This window comes from Frankliniella occidentalis, unplaced genomic scaffold, assembly GCF_000697945.3.
Source record: "Frankliniella occidentalis isolate FOCC.00 unplaced genomic scaffold, Focc_3.1 Scaffold188, whole genome shotgun sequence".
Classification (NCBI taxonomy): domain Eukaryota; kingdom Metazoa; phylum Arthropoda; class Insecta; order Thysanoptera; family Thripidae; genus Frankliniella; species Frankliniella occidentalis.
In genome coordinates, this window is record NW_026267314.1 from 107,772 (window position 1) to 108,918 (window position 1,147).

A 1,147-nucleotide genomic window follows, 5' to 3' on the forward strand; every position below is an offset into this window, starting at 1 on the left:
AACCGTGCTGCGCCCCGCCCCGCCACGCCCCGCCGCCGAGCGCTTGGCCCTCGCTGCTCCGGTCAACAACCTCGGCGCTGCTCGGCTCGCCTCGGCTCGGCTCTGGCCCGCCCCTCTCGCTCCCACCCGCGGGGGCCGCGGGGGCCGCGGGTCGCTCCTTGTCTGGCGCGCAGCACAGCGCTCCGAGCACGCGGCGCCCGGGCCCGGGACTCCCTCCCCTCAGTCTGCCTCTGACAGTCGTAGTGTGCGCACGCGGACCCTGTGCCGGTGCTCTCCGTGACCAAGTGACGAGTGACGACAGTGTGTGTGACAAGTGTGTGTGACAGTGTGTGTTATGGTGTAGTGCGCCATGGCGGTCCTTACGTGTTCCGAGTCGCTGCTGCACCAGCACCTCAAGGCGCCCCCGCAGCAGCCGCAGGGGCCGTCGGTCGGCGAGCTGCAGCTCCGTCAGCTGCAGCTCTGGCTCAACGAGATGGTCGTGGCTAATAAGGTGCCCGTCGTGGACCTGGTGGACACACCCGAACAAGAGACGGCGGCGGCCTCGGGCCCCGCGCCCGAACAGGCAGGGCCCTCGTCCGCGCCGCCCGCGGCCTCCGCGAGCAGGCCGACGACGCCCCCCAGCAGACCGCCGTCCCGCTGCACCTGCAGCCCCACTCCTGCGCCCGCCCCCGCCGACCACCCTACTGACTCTGGCCCGTGTTCTTGTGCCTCCGAACAGGGCTTCTTCCGCCGCTCCATTCAACAGAAGATCCAGTACCGGCCGTGCACCAAGAACCAACAGTGCTCCATACTCAGGATCAACCGCAACCGGTGCCAGTACTGCCGGCTCAAGAAGTGCATCGCCGTCGGCATGAGCAGAGATGGTGAGTCTTTTTACTATTCTTATACTATTAGACTATATTAGCTTCCATTCACCATTGGACAGGTTCATGGCCCATTCAGTAAGTGCCGTTGCCAATTTAGTAGCGTGGCTCTTGCATTTTTATGATCATTCGATTCAAAATAAGTATTTGACAGTTATATGTCGACTGAGGATTTTGCGAAAGGGCTGGCAGTGGCTGTGTCCTCGGTGGGCGCTCCGCCCTGCTGGTTGGGTCCAAGGCGTGCCCTCCTTCTCGCGAGGCCAGCGGACGGGGTGGGGTGGAGG

At 64.6% G+C, this 1,147-nt stretch overlaps 1 protein-coding gene across 1 annotated transcript in view; it reads left to right on the top strand.

Moving 5' to 3' along the window:
* The first annotated feature begins 219 nt into the window (after window positions 1-219).
* LOC113204691 (nuclear hormone receptor E75) overlaps window positions 220-1,147 on the top strand; it is a 12,772-nt gene continuing 11,844 nt past the window's right edge. The window contains exon 1 of the mRNA XM_052272128.1: window positions 220-863. Within this exon, the coding sequence (XP_052128088.1) occupies window positions 350-863 (514 nt within the window). The 5' untranslated portion in view covers window positions 220-349. The remainder of the gene's footprint in view (window positions 864-1,147) is intronic.